This window comes from Papaver somniferum, unplaced genomic scaffold, assembly GCF_003573695.1.
Source record: "Papaver somniferum cultivar HN1 unplaced genomic scaffold, ASM357369v1 unplaced-scaffold_128, whole genome shotgun sequence".
NCBI lineage: Eukaryota > Viridiplantae > Streptophyta > Magnoliopsida > Ranunculales > Papaveraceae > Papaver > Papaver somniferum.
Window position 1 is genome coordinate 7081094 of NW_020621936.1, and position 24190 is coordinate 7105283.

General features: G+C 35.0%; 2 protein-coding genes and 1 long non-coding RNA gene across 5 annotated transcripts; 2 read left to right on the plus strand and 1 right to left on the minus strand.

Moving 5' to 3' along the window:
• The first annotated feature begins 4473 nt into the window (after positions 1-4473).
• LOC113332064 lies at positions 4474-8977 on the plus strand. Its single transcript, XM_026578740.1, has 7 exons — positions 4474-5253; positions 5626-5768; positions 5932-6203; positions 6398-6552; positions 6800-7062; positions 7180-7242; positions 8545-8977. Exons 1-7 carry the CDS (start codon positions 4992-4994, stop codon positions 8806-8808), a joined length of 1422 nt encoding a protein of 473 aa, XP_026434525.1. The 5' UTR covers positions 4474-4991; the 3' UTR covers positions 8809-8977.
• Positions 8978-9017: 40 nt separating this feature from the next.
• On the minus strand, positions 9018-10053 carry LOC113332065. Its single transcript, XM_026578741.1, has 2 exons — positions 9760-10053; positions 9018-9631 (listed from the first exon to the last, which is right to left on the minus strand). Exons 1-2 carry the CDS (start codon positions 10009-10011, stop codon positions 9146-9148), a joined length of 738 nt encoding a protein of 245 aa, XP_026434526.1. The 5' UTR covers positions 10012-10053; the 3' UTR covers positions 9018-9145.
• A 2916-nt stretch (positions 10054-12969) lies between these two features.
• Positions 12970-15978, plus strand: LOC113332038. Of its 3 annotated transcripts, XR_003351293.1 has the most exons (5): positions 12970-13481; positions 13636-13818; positions 13991-14129; positions 14252-14370; positions 15346-15978. It is a non-coding gene; the product is annotated as an uncharacterized LOC113332038 (long non-coding RNA). The 3 variants fall into 3 exon arrangements; XR_003351292.1 differs by having other exon boundaries at positions 12970-13818; positions 14236-14370; XR_003351291.1 differs by having other exon boundaries at positions 12970-13818.
• Positions 15979-24190: the final 8212 nt, after the last annotated feature.

Genomic DNA, 24190 nt, shown 5'->3' on the forward strand with positions numbered 1-24190 from the left:
TGTCTTGCAAAGCTGAGCCGTGGGATAACATCTTCTGGAACGGATTTAACGGCGATATGGAGACAGATCATGAGAGACCGTTGGATGCAAAAATACAACGAAACTGACGGCTCAAGATCGAGTAAGGTGCTGTGGTGTGAAGCGGTTGTAGCAAATTTGATGTACTGGCAATGAAGCGACCGTTGGATTCAGATGAGGATCCAATCTGACGGCTACAGGAGAAGTGGTTGTGAATTTGGGTTTTGGTGTGGGAGATAAGTTGGGCTTGGGGTAATTCCGAGCCCATTTCTTCTTTAAGATCAATTTCCTCCTTGTTGAGCCCATTTCTAGCCTTTTGGTCTTGCGCACAACATTGTTCACAGCTTCCTTGCGTAATTCTTCTCGGCTTCCACCACTTTTCTGCTCTTTTCGCTCCGTAATTCCATCCGAACTTTATTTAGTACCTAAAAATGCAAAATTAATTAATAAAAATATTTATTCTTGAAAACAAAGAAAATATAGAATATGGGATAAAATGTAGAATTAATGCACAAAAGATGAGTTAATTGCCAAGAAAAATTTATAGAAATATGCACTTTTTAGCACTCATCAAGAGGTTTTGTTAATGGTGATTGGTTCTCAGTGTTGCCTCATACTCGTATTACTAATCTGGCTAGGATTTATTCAGACCATTGTCCTATTTTGTTTAAATGTTTTCATTTTGAACAACACCTTAATATCCCTTATAAATTCTTTAAATGCTGGCAATTAAATCCTGAGTTTAAGGGTGTTCTCACAAATGCTTGGTCTAAAGAAGTAAAAGGTTCCCCAAGAACCTTAAGTATGAGCTTAACCGTTGGAATGTTTTATCTTTTGGTCATATTAATACCACAATTGGAAGATTAAATGATGAAATTGAAAAACTGCAAGGTATGCCGTATTCCTCTACTATTGGTGATTTCATTCTTAATTATTCAAAACAATTGGATTACTGGTATGAAGTAGAAAATAGTTTTTACAAGCAAAAAGCTAGGATTGATTATTTCACGCAGTATGATAGAAACACAATTTTTTTCCATAACACCGTGAGACTTAGGAATATGTATAATATTATACACACTGTTAAAGATGACCAAGGAAACTGGATTGAAGGTAGGGAACAAGTTGTTTCTCTTTTTTCGAATCATTTTAAAAGAATCTTTACTTCATCAAATCCAAGAAATTCTAATTTAGATGCAGTTATGTGTAACCTCCAACCTATAGTCACTGATGAGATAAATATGTCTTTAGTGGCTATACCTTATGAGGAGGATATTTTTAAAACGATAAAGAACATGAAACCTTGGAAATCTCCGGGCCCGGACGGCTTTCCTGCTGGTTTTTATAGGGATAATTGGGAAGAAGTTTCATCTGAGGTTGTCTTGCATGTCCAAAAAATTTTCAAGACTAAATTTCTTCTAAAGCAAATGAATCATTCTTTTATTACTCTCATTCTTACGGTAAACAACCCGTCTACTCCTAATGATTTCAGACCTATCAGTTTGTCTAATTGCATTTATAAAGTTATTTCAAAAATTTTAACTAATAGGCTTAAACCACTCCTTGACTCTATTGTTTCTCCTTATCAGTCGACTTTCATAGCAGGTCGACAAATTCATGATAACATTATAATCAGTCAGGAGATTCTTCATTCTTTTAAAAAGAGAAAGAAAAAAGTTAAGAATGGATATATGGATATTAAACTGGATCTTTCTAAGGCTTTCGATAGATTGGAATGGACTTTTATTGTTTCAGTTTTTAAGTGTCTGGGTTTTTCTGAAGATTGGTGTCAAATGATTTATCAGTGCATAAGTACTGTCTCTTACTCAGTATTGGTGAATGGCTCTCCAGGTGAGTGGTTTTTCCCTTCTCGTGGTATTAGACAGGGTGATTGCCTTTCTCCGTATATCTTTATTATATGTATGGAGGTTTTATCGCAACTTCTCATAAAAGCTGAGCATGATAATCTTATTCAGGGTTTTAAATTTTCGAATGATAGGCCTACTATTTCGCATCTTTTCTTTGACGATGATTGCATGCTTTTTTCTAAGGCTTCCTTAACTTATGCTAGGAATCTTATGAAAGTTATAGATGTCTTTGCAAAAGCTTATGGGCAAGCCATAAACTATGATAAGTCGGGTTTCATTACTAGTTCTGAAACTCAGCATAAACATATTAAACTTCTGGCTAAAACCTTAAAAATCAAATTTCTGAGTAATTCAAAGAAATATCTTGGTACACCCTATTTATTAACAGAAATAAAAGTAAATCTTTTCAATTTGTTATTGAAAATTTCATCTCTAGGTTAAGCTCTTGTAAAAGAATCAATCTGAATATTGCTGGCAGAACTGTAGTTACAAAACATGTTCTATCGAGTCTTGTTGTGTATCAGATGTATTGTTTTCCCTTACCTAAGAATATTACTTCGAAGATTGATTTTATCCAAAGAAGATTTTGGTGGTCTAAAAAAGACCCTAGACATGCTTCTTACTTTCGTTCTTGGGGGGATATTGGTACGTCTAAAAACTGTGGTGGTCTGGGTATAAGGAATACTTATGCCACTAACAGGGTTTTCATAAGTAAGTTAGGTTGGAGATTATTGCAAAATCCGGAACATCTTGTTTCGATATTCTTGAAAGATAAATATTTTCCTAACCAGAATCTTCTTGAAATTGATAAAGCTGAAGACTCTTCTTCTTGGATTTGGAAAGGTATAGTAAAGAGCTTAGTTTTTATTAAAGCAAACATAGTTAGAAAATTAATGATGGTGCTTCTACTAATATCTGGCTTGATAATTGGATACCTTATGCTACTTCTCCACCTGTTTCTAATAATATAAATTATAAAGGTTATGGTTATGTGAAACATCTTATTGATGTGAACAACAACTGTTGGAATCTAAATTTGTTGAATAGTTTATTTTCTCCAGAGGATGTTATTAGAATTAGAGATATTAATATTAATTTGCATCAGAGTGATAAAGTTATGTGGGCTCATACGCATAATGGTATGTTTACTATAAAATCGGCGTATAAGACTTATATGAATGAAAGTTGTACTAGGGAAGAAGCTTCTTTCTGGCGCAACGTTTGGTCTTTGGAGTGTCTTCCCAAAATTAAGTTCTTTATGTGGAAAATATTTTCTCATATGCTGCCTATTAATTCCCTAATTAGTGTTCATAATCCTTCTATTGAAGATATATGCCCTCTTTGTAAGAATGAAGTTGAAACTGAGTTACATTTACTAGTCCAGTGTCTGATTGCTTCACATGTTTGGTTTGGTATGTCCTTTCAGCATTTAATTTCACCTGATCTGCAAGGGATAAATGATTATTTTCTTATGTGGTTTGAAAACGGTTTGGGTGACTCTCCTTATAATGTTAACTGGCCAAGTATTGCTGCTATTACAATGTGGTGTATCTTGAAGTTGTGGTGTGATGTGGTTTTCAGAAATATTTCTATTGATCTAAATAAAGTTATACTAGATGTGAAAAGAATAATAAACTCATATATTAAACCTTTCATTCCTGTGAGAGATAGTAACATACATAAAAAGATCTGTAGAACTGAGGTGGAACATTTTATGTTTATTGATGGCTTTTAGAAGGATTTTAATATGGGTGTTGGTATTTTCTGTGTGATTTGGCAGGAACAATAAAGGGTTCTCGTGGTGACTTTGGGATGATTCCAGATACGGTTGGAGCTGAATCAAATGCACTTTTTTTGGGTATCTCTTGGGCTATATAGATGAATTTGCCTAGAGTCATTTTTCTTAGCGACTGTCTTCAAATGGTGGATTTTGTGAATGGAGACTGTTCAAAAGTGGGATGGTGGAGCAGTGATGTTCTTAAGGATTGTAGGAGTTTGCTTTCTAGTAATAATAGTTTTTAAACTTATGTATATTCATCGTGTCAAAAACAATCTAGCTGATAATCTTGCTCGTCAAGCTAGAAAGTACTGTATTAAGAACAATTGGGTTTCTTTTCCTCTTTTTTTGGATGGTCTTGTAAGGAAGGAGCCCCTAGTTGATGTTTGTACTTCACTTTTAAGTTAATCCCAGGTGGTTTTTCTCAGCAAAAAAAAGTAAATCAATGATTTACTTCAAAGAGGCTAAAAGAACATCAAATGGGATTCAGACAGAAACTAAAGGGGTACCAAAAAGAAATGCAAAGAAACGCATATGAATGTGTGATAATTAACCGAAGGATGTTATAGAGCGAGAGATCCTTATGTCAATCATCAATTTTTGTCCACTATCCATGTATGTGTGGCATACACGATCATAATAATAATGATCATAACAAAAAAATATTGTTTTACAAATTAAGTTTATAGGGAATAAAACTAATGGTGATTGATTTTAGAAATCAAGATCACAAACGTATTTATTCCAGTAATCTAATGGTTTAGTTGTATCTGAATCCATACCGGTATTGAATTGGCCTTTGTTTCATTATATTCGAGAAGGATCGAATCATAACAGAAGAACAATTAATTCGTGGGAGAGTTCGAGGTTGAAGATTATCGAGATTTTTTAATTCTGCCCGAGTTATTCTTAGTCAATTTCATTTGGCCTTTTAGTACGTAGTCAGCTTTCCCCTTAAAATCTTTCAAAAAATCCTAAACCATGAAAAATGGTTGGATGATGGCTCGGTTCGTATTAAGACTAGTTTAGTTCGGTTTGGTTTCACAGCCAAAATCCAAAATCAAAAGAAAGAACACGAGAAAACCACCTTTGTACACTGGGGATGTAGCTGGGGCGTAAGAAAAGAAGCTACATTAATAAAACTTAAGAGAGACAGAGAGTGTTACAGTACTAGTTTCTCAATTGATCTGAAGTTCTTCTGAATATGTTCTTTCATTGCAAACCCGATACACCTCAACTTTATTAACCCCCAAATTCGACACTTGATAGGGATTCATTGCCTGAATTTAAACAGCAACCCTAGATCAATTTTGTTTACGTATTTAGTTATGGGAAAACACTCAGTTGGATTTAATTCACCGAAGAAAAGATATCTATTGATATTTCTACTTATATTCTCAATCTCATCTGTAATGATTTTCATTATTAGGCCATCAAACGGTTTTTGTGATCCCCATGGTCATTACAGTGTCAGTAATGATGATGGTCTGATTCAAGTAAATACTGGAAATGCAGAAGTTGAGAGAAATCCATTGGATTTCATGAAATCTAAACTTGTTCTTTTGGTTTCTCATGAGCTCTCTTTATCTGGTAATTTTCTCATTCTGTCTTCTTTTTCTTCTATCAATTAGTAGTTTTATAACAATTGTATAAATACAGTAGTTGCTCTAAAGTGGATCCTTTTTACAGTTGAGATTTAAATTCCTTCCAGGAGTGTGGATTATGGTCGACGCGCATGCCCATTTAAGTTTTGCTCGGTTGAGCTATTGCACATAAAATGTTGTCATCTCTTGTATTGGTGATTAGAAGTTTTAAACTGCAAATTTTTGTTAGAAGTAGTGTACAAGGTTCAAACCATGCATTGATACTTAGACGGCTTATAAAACTTGTGGCTTAGTTTGTAATTATGTATTTATCTGAGAAATGAATGTTTGGACTTCTGTAAATTGTATGGTTTTGCAGGTGGACCGTTGCTATTGATGGAGCTGGCATTTTTGTTGACAAGTGTTGGTTCAAAAGTTGTTTGGATTACCAGCCAAAAACCAACGGTAGAAGATCAACAAATGCATAGTTTGGAACATAAGATGCTGGGTCGAGGAGTTCAGGTAGAATACTCTTTGTTTTTTTGATTATTTAGAGAAGCTCATTTTATACCATTTTGTCCAGAATTCTGGAAGTTGTAGTTGTTAAAAGTTGGGTTTAGTAGTTTTTGAATCACCAAGTTTTCCCTATACTAATTAGTAATTAAGCCTTTCATGGGGTCGTTAGGTCCTTCCAGCAAAGGGACAAGAAGCCATAGATACAGCACTTAAAGCTGATTTGGTTGTTTTAAACACTGCGGTTGCTGGGAAATGGCTGGATGCTGTACTTAAGAATGATGTTTCTCGTGTACTGCCGAAGATTTTGTGGTGGATTCATGAAATGCGAGGCCACTATTTCAGTGTGGAGTATGTTAAGCACCTCCCCTTTGTTGCAGGTGCTATGATTGATTCACATACAACGGCTGAATATTGGAAAAATAGGACTCGAGAGCGTTTGGGGTAATGTCAGTTACATTCTACACCATATCTCTATTGGTTTATCAATAAGTATTTCGGCTTGCTCGGGAACTTTCTATACTGCCATTTGATGGTATTGATACCTTGATATGGATTGCACTTTAATGTTTGAATTTACTTATCCTTTTCTTTTCTTTTCTTTTATTAACAGATTTTAATCATTTTGCTCTTTGTAGGATTAAGATGCCCCGGACGTATGTTGTTCATCTTGGAAATAGCAAAGAGCTAATGGAAGTAGCTGAAGATAGTGTGGCTAGAAGGGTTTTACGTGAGCATATACGGGAAAGTCTAGGAGTGCGGAATGAAGATGTACTCTTTGCTGTTATCAATAGTAAGATCTTGCTACTTTAAAGTAAAATAGAATCATTGGTTATATGCTAATTCAAGCGATCATCTAAAAAGTGAAAATGCCTAGAAGATTGGTAGTTTACGTCCACTTTCCAGTTTATACATGTCATCAATCACAATTCACAGATATGCAATGCCTCTTAGTGATAGAGAACCCAGTTTGATTTCAGTTTATGATTATTTGAATTGGACATTGTATGGCTTCAAGCATGACAGTTAGCAAAATCCAGGTGTTTCACGTGGAAAAGGTCAAGATCTGTTTCTCCGTGCTTTCCACGAAAGTCTACACATAATCCAGGATGAGAAGCTACAAGTGCCAGTGATGCATGCTGTAATAGTCGGAAGTGACATGAATGCCCAAACTAAGTTTGAAACGGAACTTCGTAAGTTCGTGAGAGATAAGGGGATTCAGGATCATGTGCACTTTGTCAATAAAACCCTCGCTGTAGCTCCGTACTTAGCTGCACTTGATGTACTTGTGCAGAACTCTCAGGTACTTTGCTTGCTCTATATTAATCTTTGTTGCATAATGAACCCTTAACCCACTTTCCAGTTAAGTGTATCATTTGTTGAATTACCTGCTTAATCTTGATCATATCATTCCCTTTAGGCCAGGGGTGAATGCTTTGGGAGGATAACTATTGAGGCTATGGCATTTCAGCTGCCAGTATTGGTAAGACCCCATTCAGATTTTTGCTAGCCTTCTCTATCTTATATCCCTGTTGTGTTTCCATATATGTGTCCATCTTTTACTCTTTGCATAATCAGTTGGCTACTAGGTCCATCTTGTTCCCTGATAGGTAGCAAGAAGACCAGGCTATTGGCCAAACAGAGCCATGTACTACACTTAACTTATGGTGCCACATTTGAGCATGGTCTGATTATATATATGGCTTGTATTAGTCAACCTAAGAGCATCCTCACTGCATGTTAGAAAAGCCAAATTTGGCACTAAACAACACCGTAGTGGAAAGAGGTAAATTTGGCAATCGCCAAATTTGGTAGGGCGTTATAAATACACCCCATGTCAGGCATGGGGTGTACTTTTAAAGTACGCCTGTAAGCCAGGCACAATCTTAAAGTGAGCTGATTTTGGTGTTGTTTTATTCTCGGTCTAAAAGTACGTTTAGTATTTATTTTCTTTTAATTAAGTAATGTTAGCATAAATTTAATGTGGTTTGTGGGAAAAGATTAAAAATTGAGTCTCAATGAAGCTCATTTTCTAACACCACCAGCTATAATATAAATTTCCACAAGTGTGGGATTTAGGAAAGTGCCATTGTTGAGGTCAAATGTAGTTTGGCATTTTGAGCTTCCACCTTTGTGGATGCTCCAACATACTTTTAGAGTCTGCTTAAATCATTTTGCCAATTGGCTGCATTAGGTCACATACCTAGAGTACAAGTTGGTTCACACTTCACAGTTTAATTATTCTATCCACCTTTAAATGCTTAAACCACTTAAGTAAGATTCCAGTTCAGCTCAAATTTGCAAATTAGAGCTGCATTAGGTCACATGCCTAGAGTAGAGATATCTTGGCAGTTTCAATCCACATTATACATGTTAGAGTACTGCCCACCTTTTGAACCTTTTACTCATCTTCCAGCCTTTACCTCCTCATTTTCACATTCAGCTTAGCCCTTGTGAGAATGAGCAAAGCTTTTTTCTTTTATTCCTCTTATGATCTTGTCCTCTTGCTGATCAACATCAACCCTGTAATAATCATGTGGGCACATTCTGATGTTAATAAAGTGAGAGACTGAGAGTGAATATAGTATTGATTGCGAAAGAGTAAGGGTAACCCATCTATCCAGTTCCAAATCCTGTGTAAAATGAAACAACCTAAGCCAAAGTAAATACACACGTGAACATGTCCAAGTAGTTGTCCATGGAGTCTTTTCTTGAAACATCTTTGTCGACTATGTAATGATCTAAGTTGAGTTTAATGAAGTCGATACGTAATTTTTGTTCTCAGGGAACGGCAGCGGGAGGTACAACGGAAATTGTGGTTGATGGATCAACAGGTTGGTTGCATCCTGTTGGGAAAGAGGGTATCTTACCTCTTGCAAAGAACATCGTGAAACTTGCAGCAAACCCTGAGATGAGGTCAACAATGGGAAAGAAAGGGTATGGAAGGGTGAAAGAGACGTTTATGGAGCGAGATATGGCGAATAGAATAGCTTCAGTTCTTAAAGAAGTCTTGCAGAATAAGGGCAAAAGTAACAGACTGCGGTTTTAAATAACTAGCAAGAATTCTTTAGGGTAAATCTAGTACCCACAGTTTACGGAAATTATTAGTTTGTAATTCGTGATGCAATCTTGCTTGTACCTCTGAAATCTATGTTATATTGTATCATTTCAAGATCGTGTTCAGAACTTCAGATACCAATGGAGCAAATACTTCTGCATCCCAAATCTTCTCCATGGTGAAAAAAAAAAACACCCCACTAAAGAAAAGGAAATATAACATCTATTTAAAGAAAAGATAATTTACAGAGATGTCAGACCGACGAGACTGAAGTTAAAAAACAGTTGAAAGTACATAACATTTACCATACAGCAGTACGCACAGAAACCTAGAGTTTCATGAAATTGACATTATTCAGCCTGGATCCATCTTTACAATGCAAGAACCTTAGCCTAGGCTTGCTCAGACTAGTACTTGCTGAAGGAATTTGCTCTAAAGGATGCATGAATCTACAGTTAGGGCAAGAAGGAGAAGATTTACAAAACATAACCAACATATGGCAACTCATACAAACGGCTGCCACCATTTCTCTGTGATCCACCTCGACTGATAACCAATTCGACGAACCACCCAAGCTTCTTGTTGGTTTGTCTTTGGTTTTGGCATCGTAAATCTCGCGTGAAGACATCAAGTTATCAGTTGGAGTATCGTCTACATGGGTTTCAGCTGATGATTCATAGCCTAGATTAAGTTCCAAATCCAAACCCATGTGATCTGGATTACTTGACTTTTTCGGACTTGTTGATAATAATAGTCTTGGATCCTTGCAAGTTCTCTTATGGGTTCTCGTGTTGTAGAAGTGTATTTCTCCCGACTGCCAGAAAAAAAATGAAAAGTTTCAGAGACTAATACTATATACAAATTCGATTGCTAAGTTGTTATTATGTAAGTAAAATCCTCAAAGAACAATGATTTGTGCATGCATACAGCTTTATTATTTACCTGAATATCAAGGCAACGTTGCCATTCCGATGGTAGCGGATTTTCAGTATCATTTCGGAATAAGTTTGTTTTGTCGACTACTTTAGCTATCTTCTTATTCGATCCTTTCTCGAAATTCATCTGATCTTTATCATCTACTACTATTTCTTCCAACCTTCTCTTCTTTGATAATGAAACAACTGATGAATTCTCATTATGTAGGGTAGTTTTTCTTTGATTAAGTGGGAAGTTAGGTGTTTGAAAAGAAACCATGGTAATATTCTAATCAAGTTTGTAAGCTGATCTCTTTTTCTCGTTTTCTCTTGTTTGAAGAATGCTTGTGATCAAGTTTGAGGGGTTTATATAGGAGAGTTTGAACTTTGAACCACAAATACATTTGTTGGCAAAGAATAGCAAACAAGAAAATCTAAGAGAGGACCAAATTTATTAGGAGCATTAAAAGGGCCCACCTCTCCATGAAAGTTTCTTTCCCATGCAAACTTAATGCTCTATTGGCTTCTGTAGCTACAGAGTACTTGCTAGTTTCTAGTTTAAGATTTAAGTTAGCTACTACGGCTCCCTAAAATCGTTTGGTTGCCATAATGATAACAACTCCATGGCTTTTTCTCAACCTACCGCCTAACATATAGGGTGTACATACTTGAGCCCAATTTGCTACTAATTCGCGTTAAGACTTATGCAACACACACTTAGACTGGAGTCCCATCTATAAGGCACAAGCATGTGCAAAAGTAAAAACGTTCGAATTTGTAGCCGTTCAACTTAAAACCAATATCAACTATGAATGATCCGCAGATTCTCTCCCTCTATTAACCGCAGAACAAAAAAAAGAAGAAGAACTGCGCAAGAATTAATAACACAGACAAACTGCTCATCTGCCATCATCGATAGCTCCTAATGAAGAGCAGAAACTGTCATTAAGAACGTGCATAAAACTTGAAAAGCCTGCAGCGCACATCTAACACCAAAATCATAGTGAGAATCACCACTTAATGCTATCATAACCAAACGGCTTCATGCATAAAATTAAAGGTGCGCAATAACTGAGCTACTGCCCGTACGTATAATCTTTGTGTATCACTTTTTTTTTCTTCTTCTATGTTTTTTTTTAGATATAACACCAATCATTAGATCATTAGGGGAGAATATAATGAAGCCTAGCTAATAATTAGCCAAGCCACATATGCATCCGCATCCACCCTTAGACTTAGAGCAGTTAATTTGTAGTTTGTTATACAGGTGTTGAGGTTGAGGTAGTGAAAGAGCGGGGTAGATAAATAAATGAGGAGGGAGAATGCCAAGGAGGTATACAGTTGACGAGGAATTGAATGCCATGCAATAACTCCAACTTCCAGATTTTGGTCACCTAGAGAAAACTCATACTTTAAGAGGAAGCTTTCAAACATTTGCACATACATACAGCCATTAAAATCGATGGAGAGATATTAAAAACAAGTAAACTACCACATCTCTCTATGACCCCATTCATCTTCCTATTTAATGAATCTCGATTTCACTCCCTTTGCTCTTTGGAACAATGTAAGAACTTAGTTTTTGAGTTAGTCACACCTCCGTCGACCTAAATAATTAATTATCTTGACCTGAAAATATTAGTCTAATGGTTGAATTCTTGACTACTTGACTTCAATATATACCTTTCTTGATTTCATATCAAGCATGCAGGAGTGATCGATGAGCAAAGCACACTAGCATACTAGTGGGCTTTAAGGAGTACTGACATGGTTTCTTGTCACTTATCTTACGGATCAGTTGGTTAATATATTTTCTGGAACTTTAGGAGAATTATTTCTGTGCTTGTGTTGTGAGGTTAAATTTATGAAGTTTATCCATTTAGAATTTCCATTTGTTAAGATATGAAATAAATATGTCTTAATCAGGTGAATGCCAACAGAAAATGATGGGCCAAACCATACATTGAATTGAAGGGAGGTGGGATATTGAAGGAGGTAGTAATTGATCATGTAAGTAAGAAGATTCAAACTCTACCTGCTTTCATTAAATCAAAACTTGAATTCTTTCAATCTCTCTCTATATAAATACAAAATTAATTGATGAATAAGAAGATCCAGCATTTGACAGTACTTTTCTCTTCATGCATCCTTAAATTTCTACCAGCACCCCATGCATTCTTTTAATTTTCATGCATCATCCACTTAATTGCATCATCAGCATCACCGATGGTTGGTTCTCCTTTTAAATGCTCTCAACTCCTTTTCTCTTTCGAGGCATTTTTCTTATTCTTTTCTTGGAAAGCTCATTTACTACTCTATGGATGGATGGACTCTGTGTATACTATCACTCGCGAGAATATAAAGAGAACAGAAGGATCCAACTCTCACCCTTCATAATTTGTAGCAACTCTCTCCATACAACAACATTTATTAACAAGATATATAACCATAAATATGGTGTTTGGTCCTTACATCTACCTTTAACTAGGTGTTGTATCCTGCCCTGCATACGTGTGTATACCAATGTACTGTAGGTTTGTCTCGGCCACGACCAATATACTGGTACAACTTTATATCGAAGAAATTATCGTTGAAATATCGGTGTAATATCGGTTCCAAATTTTATGCCTATAATTTTTATAACAAATATTATTCACATAAGCAATATCTGTACAATATCAGCTTTAAACCGGCAATATAGGTGATATATCGGCCGTGTCAGTGTATACCGGTTGAGATTATCAGTCATATTTCGTATCGGCAATATGGTGGTTTTCATCTCGCTCAAGTGCCGAAACCGATAATATCGGCAATATATCGACCGGGATTGACTACATTGGTGTACACATACACATGCATTTTTATTTATTGTTTTAACTCAGAAAGTGCAAAATAGATTATAAATTTTTATTTATTGTTGTTTTATCCTGGAAAGTGCAAAATAGATTAGAAATCAATGCCAAGGGCAATGTCCAATGAGGAAAAAATTCCAAATACAAGGGGAAAATCAAGCCTTAATTATAGGGCTGAGAATCAAACCCTTTAAACTTCTAAATCATGTGAGGCCATGTGTCGCGCGGTAAGAATATCCACACTTGAATGAGCGTCCCCGTCCTCTTGAAAATTCTCCATTCCATTTTTTTCTCAAATTATACGAATGTAACAGTGAATAGCAGTTTTTTTTTGATTAAAAAACAGTTTCAAAAAGAAGAAAAGAAAACATTCTTTTCCGAAACATAAAAAAAAAAAAAAACTCGCTCTCTCTATTCTCCTCTCGAGTTTTCTTGTCTTCTTTCTGCTAGGGTTCTACTTTTTGAGTTTCATTATACAGGGAATATCAGTGACGATTCTTTTTGTTTACGGTTTCATATTGTTGGTTAAAGAACAATACTTCGAAACAAATCGCAAAAGCTTGCCAGAAGCCGAAAAACAGTGAAGATAGTAATGTTTCCGGTGTTGAATCTCTTCTGCTTAAAAAGAGTTAAAGAGATTATAGATTTGCTTCAGCAAAAACTTGAATCAGTGATTCAGGTCCCTGTAGAAGAAAACCTAAATCACTTATCACCTTTTCATCTTCATCTTTGCCTCTGTTCTTAAAAAAAAAAAAGATGTCATTTACGGTTTGTTGTTTTTTTCTATATTTATTTTGATTTGGGTGTTGTTCGACTGATTTTTTGATTTGTCTCACTGTGTTTTAGTTTTGCAGGTGAGGGTTCATTACTTCATCTCTCTTCACCAGACATGATTTAGGTTTCTCTTTTGATTGGGGTTTCTTATTTTAGGGTTTTCAGTTGCAACCTAACCAAGATTATTGTTTTGTTCCCTTTCTCTGTTCAATTTTGATTTTGCTCTTAGTTTCGAATTAGGATTTTTAATTATTCATAATTTTGTTTTGATTTTGCAGGCAAATTAATCTCTCTGCAACAATCGATACTCATAGTCAGCTGCTGATATACATTTTGTTTTGATTTTATCACGAATTTAATCTAAGCTTGCAGTATACCCTAACTTTTAACCACAACAGAGTGCACATGAACTATAAGCGATTCATTGGTTTTGTATGATATTACATGCTTTAGCCGTAGAGGTGAACACATTTTTTCTGCATGTTTCACATCATTATAGTTGGGAGTCAAAATTAGATCCTTTCGAATTATAATATGGTACCCTGAATTTTTTTGATAGGATTTTTGTTTATTGTTTGTTCATTGTAGTCCATGTACCATCTGTCTAAGATAGATTTTTGTGTTGTTTGCTAGATCGACCGTTCACAATATTGCAGCAGGACTGTCTTTGAGGATGCCAAACACGAATTGGTCAAGCACTTCTTCTGGGATGAAGATTTCCGGTCCAACCAGGATGCAATTCTACGTAAGAGGAAAGAACTGGGACAGTAAGGTTTGTTGATTATCTTAGCCTCTTCATGTTTAATGGACCAGGCTTGACTCATCTTCTTAGTTGAATTCATTTGATATTATTATTTCATTTCTATATTTTGGTGAAGTTTCCCTTCATAATAGGACCTCGAGTATGGGAGGCAGGAAGATCATATTAGTGTATCGCTAAGTTGGTGAAGTTTCCCTTCATAATAGGACCTCGAATATGGGAGGCAGGAAGATCATATTAGTGTATCGCTAAGGTATGGTGGAAATATACAACTATTTTATTGTTGTAGTACCTCCAATTTGATGTCATCAAGTGTTGAGAATTTTATGCCTATAAGCTATTAATTGAACAAAAAAATGTTGATTATCAAAGTTATTTATACTAAACAGCATAGTTACAAATCTTGACATGATGCATTCCTTTTTCATGCATATGAAGGGAATGACGGTGGTGTGCACAAAGAAGATAGTTTAATTTCATTGCTTGACATGGTTTTCCCTTAGATTTTTTGATTTTGTATAATTTCTTTTTAGAATAAAGTTTCATGGTTCAGTTTGGTCCATTAATGAATGAGTCTCTAACAGGTTTAGCTGGACTATGTGTAGGATATGGTGCATTTTCCCTAAGCATCATCTAATATCTTTGGAGAACCAAGCATCCTTAGCATGTGTATGTCGCTGCTGAGATTTCTACGTGCATGGTAACCATTTCGTCGATAGGAAGTGGTGACCTTCTCATGGCGGCATTTGGTTGGGTTGACAACTCCATTTTGCCACAGTGGCAAATGTGGAGCTAGCTTCGTTTATGCCATGGAACCACCTTTTTCTTAATTTCACTATAGTTTTACCATGTCAGTATCATTTGGTTTTGTGTGAATTCTCTTCCAAAATTATTGTCGTTGAACTGTATCTACCACCCTCACTAAAAATCAACTTATGCTTGCTGAAAGTGCAATAAATTTATCATTGACAAGTTTGCTCCCTCCCCGCTTTCCAGTTACAACTCATATTGACGGGGCTATGATTTTAGTATTTGTTTTCCTTTTGTGTTTTTTTTTTTATGTTCTTTATCCTGGCCAACCAAAATTGATAAGACCATTAGTTGAACGCTGCTTTGATAAACAGGCTTTGTAGTCACAATGTTCTCATTTTTTTACTAATTGATTATATCATTTTTGTAACTATTGCAAGATCATAAAACTAAGATTATTTTCCGTGAATAATTGCAGGCACAAGCATTAGTTGCTTCAAAAATCATATAGATGTTGATGAACAACGTAGGAGACAGTCAAACTCATGGTTATGCCAACCGTACTCATGAAGAACAACGAAATCTGCGATTGAAGCTCGACTTAGAACCAGGAAAGTGCTGCAATATGACTGTTTAACAAATTGATTTGGAAAAAATAAACTCAGCCCGTGCTTTGCCACTAGCATCTCCCACATCCAAAATCACCATGATACTATGTCGGGCAAAGATCCATAGCGTCCAGTTTGAGTTCTTTTTACCGATACTATTGGAGATGCTTCTGCATTTACTTTTGCTGCCCTATAGATTAACGGCTTTGGTTTTCTTAAAAGTGTATTATGGCCTGGCCACGCACTCTGAAGGAAAATAACCAGTAGTCAGATATGAAGATCAATCATCATGTTTGTTTGCCATATTGTGGGTCTATGTCACTCTACACATCTAAGTAGTTCACGGGTACACATCATCAGATGACACTTCTTCTCTACAGAGGATAATCTTAAAATTTGGTTTGTTTCATACTTTGAAAAAAAATGTATGCAGTTAGGTAATGGTGTTTCAAGTTTTAAGTCATTTGATTAACAAGCTGATCTGAATTTAACGGATTTTAGAATTTGGTGTTTGTTCTGTTTCATACTTTGAGATTTAAAGTCCGGTAAAAATTATTGGCTACAAAATATGTATTAAATCCGCCACATCAAAAGTAAAAAAATCATGACATGCCGATTCTTTTAAAAGAAAAAGATGGTTTAATGCATTGCGATGGGCGGGACACACAAATTAAAAATTCATCACATGCCACTAAAAGGTGCCTAGGTTGTAGGTAGGGTTTTCTTTTTTTCTCTTTGGATTAAGCTTCAATAATAGGTTTTTACACCAGTAATAGGTTTTTACACCAGATTGGGGCGAGGCGAAGGTTCAAAGAAAACATGGACCAAATGATGGTGGATGGTTTTGGGACCGGACAACCATGTGCCGATGTATTCCTTTTTTATTTGTTTAATTAATTTTAATTATATAACTAAATAATAAGAAAACAAAAAATAATAAAAAGAAAATAACCGATCGATGGAAGGAGCTAGCAGCTACCTCCACATTTTGTTGCTACCGGTATTTGGTGTAGCGACATACATCTTCCATCGACGGTGTAGTCTTATGTTTGTATCATTAAATTAATTTTACCAAATCTTTTTAACCATAAAATTCGAATTCTCGATGCATGGTCTAGCCATCAGATGTTTATCTTGCGATCGACAAACTGACTTGTTTCCCTTCAAAGAACTTGAAATTCCTAAGACGCTTTCCACGTATTAGAATATCATTAGCACTTCGTATTTCAAGGAAATAGTTTATGCTTACCTCACTAGACATGCCCTAATAAGGTGCAAAAGTCGGAGTATTAGAGCATTGCTCGGTTGAACCCACCAAGCGTTGGTACGTTAAGTTTAGTTGTCATATTATCTACAAAATTCGAAGATGTTTGACTAGATTACTAGAGTCAACTTAGTTGGGTTAGACTAGAAACAATAGATATACTGAGACTCGCTCGTGTTACTCCGAAGAAACTGAAGGCGTACCGGCATCAAAGAATACATCATCCTTTCTTTCGAGGTTAGTAATGCAGACTTGACTTGTTCAATTTCTATATCTACGCTTCTTTCAAGTTGTTTAGATTGAAAATATAAGATACGTGGCATATTTGTGAATCTCTAGTATTATGACTTGATCATTTCATTATGATCGAAGTGTCAAGGAAGCATATACTAGTTGTTTTGCACAACTTTGGTACATTGGATTACAATTTATTGTTTAGCTACTTGGACTTTGCAGATTCGATATAACACTAATTGATAACTTGTTGTTACTTAGTGTATTGAAATTTCTGGTTGATTCCATGCCTCGAAGATTATGTTTAATTACGTGAGTCAAAGGAAGTAGAAGTAGTTGAAATGAATCAAAGGATCTATTTTAGGACCGATCCCTTAAACAAATATTTATTATGACCAATCAAAGGATCTCTACTAGGAACGGTCCCAAAGATCACTACTAGGACTGGTCATATGGATCCCTAGCAGGAACAATCCTTAGGTTAACCAAATGAATGTTTTTGGTTTATCTATTACTTTAGGCTTGCATAGATGCCGAAAATGTGTTTGGTTATTATGGAAAGTTCATAAGATATAGACATAATATTTTGAACATGTGTTGAACTCCTATTACTAGACTTCAAGTATATTCCTTGATAGTCAAGGTGAAATCCCAAACCAAAATTTTCAAAATATTTTTTGATATTCATAATTTGTATGATTTGCATGTCCCCGTAGATAAGCATATCTCTTGTGACTATATTAGTAAAGTATATGTTGTACGCTAGATAATATTAGTTGTCATCCAAAAGAGATTCTGGTGTAGGAGTTGGATTACAGTTGAAAGATTGACATAACTGAATATAATCATTTGTTGCATATGTTTAGTGTTAGATCATTGCTTGGTTGAACCATTGGTGTTCACATGTCAATTAAGTTGTCAAATTTAGATTCCAAAACGCATTCTTGATTCAGTCACTTAGTCAGTTTCGGGCTAGATTAGGTTTAAGTAACAGAGTATTGAATCAAAGACATCCTTAAAGAATGTAGATTGAAGACTACACGAATACATCTTGGAGAACTTCATTAAAGATTAGCAAGAATCACTTGATTCTTTTGTTTACTCTTCCTCTTCATAAATTTAAACAAGTGCTCATTTTATGGAATAATTCATATGACATACATTAAATATATATTTAAATGAACACTCGAGGATATTTGAGCCTAAGATTTTTGTGAGGATGACTGAAAAAGTGGGGGTCTAACAACACCACCCAATATTTCGATTAGCAATCTGTATGGACTAACTCCGAAACACTTTGCTAGAGAATCAACTAGACATTCAGACTCAATCTAGATAGAAAGTATCTCAAGGAGTTATTATCTCAATCTCTCGATTTGATATTTACTCAAGAAAATAGAAATCTGCGAGTCTTTATCAAAGAGAGATAACTTGGACGGTACCAAAGACCAATGTCCAAGGATCAATCAACTACAATCAACAACCAAAGGTTGGATTAGAGAATGTGATGATCACGAACGCACAACCTGTATTATTTCAATTATATAAAATATAATGCGGAAAAAAATAACACAGACACCAGAAATTTTGTTAACGAGGAAACCGCAAATGCAGAAAAACCCCGGGACCTAGTCCAGATTGAATACACACTGTATTAAGCCGCTACAGACACTAGCCTACTGCGAACTAACTTCGGACTGGACTATAGTTGAACCCCTAAAAATCTCCCACTGATACAAGGTACAGTTGTACTCCTACGCCTCTGATCCCAACAGGATATTGCGCACTTGATTCCCTTAGCTGATCTCACCCACAACTAAGAGTTGTTGTAACCCAAAATCACAGACTTGATAATAAACATATCTGTCTCACACAGAAAAGTTTATAAAAAGATAAATCTGTCTCCCACAGATAAACCCTAGGTTTTGTTCCGTCTTTAGATATAAAATCAAGGTAACAGGAACCAATTGATAATCCGGACTTATATTCCGCGAAAAACAGCCAAGATTACCGGCTTAAAAGTTCAAGTCCAGAAATTCAACTGAGTTTAGTCATGTACGACAATATGTGTACCCGTTCGCATACTGGTGAACCCATACCAAGTCCGGCTACTTAGGTATGCATACCCGTTTGCATACTTGAGTGGGTTAAGTTCTAAAATCGGTTTGTTCATGAACAAATACATTTATATAATATGGAATGCAATCTTTTGAAAACCGTGGCTATAATGTTCATGAATTGATTCGAGTGAATCAAAATCGATTTTGCTTCAATTGTGTCTTGTATACTTCTATGAGAATATAAACAATTGAACAACTCTAAAACTAGTTTCATTTGAGTCATTTGAACTAGTTGTAGTTAAGATGAACAAGGTTGATATGAAAGTGTTCATATGGATAACTTCGGTTAACCATTGTTGTGCCAACCATGTGTACACGTTTAGGTACGGTTACCCATATCTAAATGAAGACACGTTTCATTTGTGTATAATAAGCTAAGTTCGATCTAACGGTTGAAAGATATTAGCTTGACTTTAATCAGGTTTTCATCTAACGGTGAATATTGAATGCTTTGTTACCAAGGTATCATTGATTGCAAACCCTGGTTTGAAGACTATATAAGGGAGAACTCTAGAAACTGGGAAACCTAATCCCCACACCTCATGTGTAATACTAGTTGCGGCTAGAGTCGATTCTCCTTTAACCTAGGTTTTTCCAAAACCACTATAGGTTAATGACTTGAAGACTTCATTGGGATTCTGAAGCCAGATCCAACTGTTTTCTTTGTAGTTGTGTATTTTGATCTTACTTTTTATATCGTTTTGAGTATTATCTTCTCTAAGATTTGCTCGAGATTTATCTCCGATAGGTAAGATATAAAAAAATAATCACATAAATTCTTCGTCTCAGACTTTTGTGATTCCGCAATAACTTCTTCTACCACCATGTAGTTAAGTTATTGTGAAGTGATTGATATTTCTTCTACCACGTGTATGATTCTTAATTACCTAACTCGATTTGTGATGAAATTCTTAAGTATAACAGGTTAGAAGAAATAATCAAAGTCAATGGCTTTTGGTTTTACTATCAATGAAACTTTTTCATACACTTATGGTAGCTATTCTTGGTAAAAATTCTTGTGCAAAAGGTTGTTATTCCTTCTAAGTATATCAATTCTTGTATATACAAGTTTGTATCTTAGAAAAGATGATCACAATATTTGATTCTCATGATTACATATTGTGTATTGTTTACCATGAAATAGTTCTAATTTTTTTATTAACGCAATATCATGAGAGACCTTCAATGATTGGTTCTTAGCTCATATCTCCTTGTGGGATTTCTAAAATCCAATATATTTAAATCCTTCTCCTTGGAGTAAGGTCGCTCTTGTTCTTCTTTCGGGAGTGACATTTTATGGGGGAGAGTTCTTATTTGAACTTGTGCTTAATTGCAAATCTTTGTGGGGAGTGCGGCTGTGGAATATTATAGGGGTTATCTTGTATCTTTATAAACTCCTTGATGAATACACTAAGTTTCGACTATGTGAAATCATCGAAACAAAGCTAATATGTTCTATTTTAGTCATGAAGTATCTGTATGAGAATTTCATTATGATCCCGCTAGTTTTCGTACCTTTGCCAATTTATATTGACAAAAAGGGGGAGAATTATTTTGTAGTCACACTACATATACATATGGTTTACGGATCATTATGTAAGGGGGAATGGTTTTCATTGTAAGATGAAGTATTGACTAAGTGAGAGTGATACATATCACTATAGTATTATTGCCAAAGTTGTGATACAATTGAACTATGATGTTGTTTAATAATATTATGCTTTGGATCTTCAACAAGTACTAGATGAACACACGCATAGTTGAAGAAGCAAGGAAATCAAGCATAAAGGGTTTTGGAGTTGTAATGCTTTTATTTGTTTAAATCCATTTGTGAAATGGTTTTGTCACTAAAATTGACAAAGGGGGAGATTGTTAGAGCATTGCTCGGTTGAACCCACTAGCGTTGGTATGTCAAGCTATTTGTCAAATTTAGTTGCCAAAACGCATTCTTGATTTAGTATACTAAAGATAGTTTCGGACTAGATTGGGTCTAAGAAGAGCTATTCTTGAAGGATGAAGATTGAAGACTACAAGAAGACATCAATAAGGACTTCATCAAAAAAGGTATGTGGCAACCGTACCTAAACCAAAGCAATATCTTTCCACCGTTAGATGAAAACCTGATTTAAGATTCAAGCTAAGTCTTCTTAAAACCAAAGCAATATCTTTCCACCATTAGATGGTCTTAGCTTGTAACTCATAAATGAAATATACTTTTATTTAGATATGGGTAACCGTACCTAAACGTGTATATTGAGTTGACTCAATAATAGTTAACCGAAGTTAGCCATATTGAACACTTTTGTCTTAACCACATTCATCTAACACTTCTAGATAAACTATGAGGATCAATCAACCATGAAAGATAATCAAATAAATCTAATTGTGTTTCAAATAGAGTTGTTTAATTGTTTACTATCTCACAGAATTATATATGAACCAATTAAATCAGATTGTTTCATGAGAATCAATTCATGAACATTAAGCCATGGTTTGCAAAGATTGCATTCCTTAATTCATAAATGTATTTGTTCATGAGTATGAAAACATAGTGAACCGATTTTAGAACTTTAACCACTAAGTTTGCATACATGTACAAACTATAGCTTCCGGACTTTGGTCTTGTCCAGCAGTTTGCAAATGGGTATGCATATTGCTGTCCCGGAGCTTAACTCAGGTAGAATCGTTCGCATACTGGTATGCAAACTTGGTTCCCGGACTTTAAGATTTAAAATTGTTCGCATACTAGGTATGCAAACAAGGTTCCCGTACCTGAATCATACCACAACAGTTTGCATACCGGTATGCGTACTGTGTTGTATCCACACAAAGGTTAATTGTTCAAAACTCCCATTTAAATCATTGAAACATCTTTAGAAGACGACAATAGTTGTCTCACACAAATTAATAGCTTATAAGTAATTTTCAAGGGATCGAATGATCAATACAAAACTTTCTGGCAATACAAGACGACAATAGTTGACATCAAATGATTGTCTCACACAAATCATGTAAGATGTTTCAAGGCAATTTTCACATGATCATCTTTTGATTTATTATTTAGTTTCCAACAAATAAATTGTTTCCAACTAAACTCGTCAAGAATATGATGAACGTAGATAAAGCAAAAAGCTTCCAACACATATTTCGAGGAATAGATAACCGAGTTAAACTCCGCTCGAAATATCAAATGTATATAATATAAAAGTCTATATAGCTATACGACTTAGTCTCATTAGGAAATAGAATAGAATTGATTGTTGAGTGATAGATACGTTTAGTCTCCACATACCTTTTGTTGATGAAGTTCCTCCAAGCTCTCCTCAGTAGATCTTCGTCTTCAATCGATGAACGCCGTAAAGTCTAAAGCTCAAATACATATTCTATCCTAATCCGATACATAATTATAAGTAGATTAGAAATCAAGACTTATAATTTTTATCAACTAAACTTGACAAACAAGCTTGAGATAGCAACGGTTGCGAGTTCGACCGAGAAATGCTCCAACACATATCAACTTTTACTTTAGATGATATCACAGAGTTAAAAACTTAGTGTCATCATCAAGGAGTTTATCAAGATACAAATAACCCCTACATATTCCACAACCGTTCTCCCCACAAAGATATAAAAATTAAGCACAAGTTCAAAAAGAATTCTACCCCATTTGATGTCATTCCCAAGAGAACAACATGAGTGACCTTACTTTTACGTGAAAAGAAGGATTTCTTTGGACATTAACAAATTACATAGATTTGTATCCTAAAACATCGAAAAAATCAACCAGGAGATTAATTTAACTGATATGACTCGACATAAGAGAAATCTAACGGAGTAACATGTAGTAACTTCAAAATAAGTGCAATCATGGAGAGCTCAATCATGCAGAATTCTCAAGAAAGTTTACTCCACTTTAGGTTGATAAAACAAAAAGAGTTAAGAGCTTAACTTTTGAGCATATATGAGATGTTAGTTTAGTTCATCAAACGGTAAAGTTCACATACATCTCATCAGTTTTGCAAAATACTGCAAATTCATATATGCTCAAAAAGTTTGCATACTCACATATATGCCAAATACTGCAAATTCATTGTTTTGCAAAATATTTGCAAATTCATGTATCACAAATTAAAATACTACAAGTTTTGCAATATATGCTTAACTTTTGAGCATATATGAATTTGCAAAATACTGCAAATTCATCTTCCAGAAACTTAGAATTTATATAAATCAATCTAAAAACATGCAAGATGAAAATCGTTGGAAATAGCTTGTATACTCACAAATTATGCTATACCAAACCCTAGTTATCCTTCTCGAATATAAGAATAAACTCTCAAGAAGTTTTCAAGTACTTAAAGAATAAAAACAAGAGAAAAATATGATAAGTGAGCTAAACATCGCTTCCGGAACCCTCATTGGTTTTGAGACCTTTAAGTTTGTCATCAACAACGTCTACAGTATCTCTAGAGAAGATATCCTCATTAAGAAGATTAGTAACATGTGACTTCATGAGAACAAGGTCAGAGGAGACCTTTTCAACTCAGTTCGTAGCATGTCAAAACCCTACATACTTTCAACATGTTTCAGTTTTGCTTCCTCAAGTTGTTTAAGAAAATCATAAACAATATTAACAGAAATCATTTCTTCATACTCAACATCTTGATGATCATATGCAAAGTAACAGTTCACATCAGGATGTTTTTCAGAGTTTTCAGACTCAACAACATCGTCTTCTACCAGAGTTCTTTTCTTCTTCCCTTTATTTTCAATACCGTTGCACTTCTTAAGAACTTCTTCCATATTTTCACAAGAAGGTGCGAGAGACGGGACATATGCTTGATTGAATATAACTTAGAGTGAGAGAACTCAACCCTACAAGAACGATATTCAAACAGTTTACCACAAAGGTATTTTCAGGGTTTAAGGTCGGCTCGTGACCTTTTTCCTAGAAAATAGGGTTTACGTACGGAAATATGACAAGTTTCAAAAACGTATTAACATTTCATGTATTGTTCCTTTGAACCCAAGAGTTTTAAGTGAAAGCAAACATCATTAGAGAGCACAATATTTTTAAGGTATAGTAACAATCTTTTA